General features: G+C 40.1%; 1 protein-coding gene across 1 annotated transcript in view; it reads right to left on the reverse strand.

The window, feature by feature from the left end:
• Positions 1–3548, reverse strand: part of EIF3L (eukaryotic translation initiation factor 3, subunit L) — a gene marked incomplete at its 3' end in the record, with an annotated part of 21668 nt that overhangs the window by 5172 nt on the left and 12948 nt on the right. Inside the window, exon 8 of the mRNA XM_008569773.1 lies at positions 586–757. Coding sequence (XP_008567995.1) covers positions 586–757 — 172 coding nt within the window. The remainder of the gene's footprint in view (positions 1–585; positions 758–3548) is intronic.

The following is a 3548-nucleotide window of genomic DNA, read 5'->3' on the forward strand; positions in this document are numbered from 1 at the left end:
ATATAGGGATGGCCGGTTTGCTCACTGGCTGAGCATGGTGCTGACAACACCAAGCCCAGGGTTGAGATCCCCTTACCAGTCATCTTTAAAAAAAAACCCAAAGAAACCCCCAGCATACTGCAATAGATTGAATGCAGAAGCAGAAAGGAGAATCCAGCCATCTGCTACGAAGCCAGGCACTGAAGATATTTCAAAAAACGCCACTCTTTTCACTGAAAAAAAGATGTTTAAAACATAGATAGACTCTGTGGTTCTTAATATTTTAAGATTGCAAAGTCATCCTGACACCAAAAAGTTTGAGAAGTGCTTATCTAAAAAAATGCCCTGGAGACACAGTAGAAGTGTTTGCAAATGCAGATCTCAATAAGCACTGGCTCAGACTTGGCAACACACTGCCAAGCCCTGTAGCCAGCCCCCAAAACGAGCACTCAGCTACTGCTCACACCCAAGCACCAAAGAAGAGCAACAGCCCACTACCTAAGAGATAGTGACTTCTCTGCTCTACCTGCAGCATCTACTCACGTGGAACAGATGGCAAGCAGCTAGAAATTCACAGGCCACAGCTGTTAGCCTTGTTGCACTCACCTCCACTTGTGTATACCTCCAACTGCCGGTTGATGTTGGATTTGTCCACCAGGGAATGAAGAACATTGAGGACACTGTGAACATTCCAGATTTTGGGATTGGAACGAAGAAAGTCAATCTCCTCCTCTGACTTCTTGGCAGTCTTACAGCGATACTGACTAAATGACTGAAACTGTTTAGGAAGAAAAGAAAGATGTAGCAGTAGTAAAAACCCAAAGTGACGGTCTACATGCACAGTGCTGAAAACGAGGCAACGGCAGGGCTCTGGACTAGGAAAAGGTGAGGGTGAGGATACTTCTCATCCTGAACCATTTTGTACACCGTTTTTCCAAAACCATCTCTGATTAAGCAATGAATGTTACTTATTCCACATTTAAGTAAAAATCTCTAAGATTACAGGCAGTTTGTGGAAAAAATATTCAATTTGGAGTCCAACCTGTTAGAAGCTCACTGAAATTGGATTGAGCAGGTAGTCTCTGACCTAAAGTCCCTTACTGTCTCTAGGCCTCACAATGCAGTTGACCTGGCCAACAGAAGCACCACCTGTGCTCTTCTAATGGATCTATTTATATGAGGCTTGACCATGCCAGCGTCAGGGGTATGCCGACTGATGTGGTGCAGGTGGGGTAGGTAACTGTATGTGTATGCCTTCCTTACCAGAGTTGACCAATAGTTCCCAGTCCGTGTCACCGCTCTACCAACCACAGAGCCTGGCTAAGTGTAAAGCACACACAGGGGACATGCCACAAGAATTTGTTTGGTGCAGGGGTTCTACCTGGAACCAGTGCTGGGCTGGCTCCATCACACAGAGAATACCACAACAGACCTACCTACTCAATCAGAATTTTTAAAAGCTTCGCGGTTGATCCTGGTGTGCACCAGGTTTGGAAACCAGTGACCTAGAATCTAGGTCTTAGATGATATAGAAGTGTCCTTTAACTCTGAAATATTACCTTGCTCTAAGAGTGTGGAAGAAAAAATTTCCAAATTTATAATAAACAAAGAATAATATCCAGAATATATGAGGAATTCTCATAAATCAATAAGACAATCCACATACCGGCCAGCTACCCAAAACAAAAACAAACATACAAACGAACACACAAAAGACAACAATCCAAAGAAAAACAGGCAAAGAATACTGATTACTTAAAAGAAAAACAGGATTCTCAATTAACACAGAAAAGGCTTAATCTCGTTATTAGAAAAATGTAAATTTATCACCATACTGACAAAAATTAGACAGATAGAAAGCATCCAGTATAGAAAACAGTTGCTTTCAAAGATGCTGTTAGTAGTACAATTTAATACAGCCCTTTGGAAGGGCAATGTGTTACTACTTATTAAAATTCAAAGTGACTGAATTTTCTTTATCTTGATTGAGGCGGTATATACATTTGTCAAATCTCATCAACTGTACATTTGTATCAGTACATTTTATTGTACATAAATTACACCTCTTTAAAGTTTATTTCATTCACTCATTCATTCATTCATTTAGGTGCCTGGTTGGTATGGGGATCTGAACCCTTGACCTTGAGGGCTAATTTTGAAAAATTTGAAAAGCAAATATCCTTTAAGCAACAATTCTACTTCTAGGTAGTGATCCCTAGAGATATACCTATGTATAACACACACAACGATATTCATTAATTCACTTGTTTGTAACTAACAACCCAAATGTTCATCATCAGAGAAGTAGGAAGTCTGTATCACGCAAGCTGCAGCAGAAGAACAAGGCAGGTCTCTGTGAAGACATGTTTTAAGTGTTCCAAATCACAGCTAATGGCACAACAGAGCATGATACCATTCTTTAAAATGATCTCTCTTTATACATACACATTTACGGAAATGCCTGAGAAATATTAATATGGTTTTTCCTTCCACATAATAACTGATGCTTCTGCAAAAGCAAGGAGTGCAAGCACTTTTACTTTATCTGTTTGAAGAAACAGAAAAAATTTCTTACCAGAAATAATACATTCATATAGTACTTGTATCAACAAAAATAAATGAAAGAGTGGTGAGGAAGAGCCACTCATCCCAGTGGGGTAGTCACCTGTACAAAAGGAATCATACCAGATGCTCATGCCTCTCACTGGAAGGTCTTAAGAAGCATAAAGCACCTTAAGCCACTTAACGAGAGAACACCAGCTAAGCCCAGGGGATTATAATTATTTTAAGAAGGATGAAGAACCTCAGCAGAGATGATCCTCCTTCATTTAATATGAGTCAACTGGACTGCCAACCATCTAAAATTCTGCCACATAAGAGGCTGACACAAGCCAAGGAGCCGGAAGGGCAAACGAGACCAATGTAGTTTGTTGCCTTCACTGTAAAAAGCCTAGGAAGTATCTTTGTCAAAGAGCCCTATGGAAAATTTTCTCAGCTCACCAATCACAATTTATCAGCACTTTGAATTCACAAAGGCTTTCTGGTCCATAGAGTTCAAATAACATATTTATTAAGAAATCGATTTCCACTGAAATACCCAGTGAGAGCAATACCGTCCCCATAAAACACAGGGAAAAAGAATTATATTTTTCTAAATTATTTTTTAAATCTAGATTTCTAAAGAATAAAAAGACTGGGCTAATAAAGAGATGGAAAAGAATAATGATATTAACCATCATCATAATGAACAGGTAACACTAATCATTCTGTGACAGGCACTGTACTAATAAGCAGTTTACATGTAATCTTCCCAACAGTCCCTATTTTAGAGATGAAGAAATTGAAGCACAGCGTGATTAAGTTACATGCTCAACACCCAGCCAGTAAACAGCAAAACCCAAAACTTTTACTCCCAGGCTACACAGCTGCTATACTTTGGTTCTTAGTGGAATCTCAACAATAGCACCCTGAGGTAAGTGCTATTTCTGTTTTGATAAAAATGTTCTATTGTGGGGCCGGCCCGGTGGCGCACTGGATAGTGCGCCGCTTGGGAAGCGCGGTGGTGCTCC

This window comes from Galeopterus variegatus, unplaced genomic scaffold (assembly GCF_000696425.1).
Source record: "Galeopterus variegatus unplaced genomic scaffold, G_variegatus-3.0.2 Scaffold527, whole genome shotgun sequence".
NCBI classification, from domain to species: domain Eukaryota; kingdom Metazoa; phylum Chordata; class Mammalia; order Dermoptera; family Cynocephalidae; genus Galeopterus; species Galeopterus variegatus.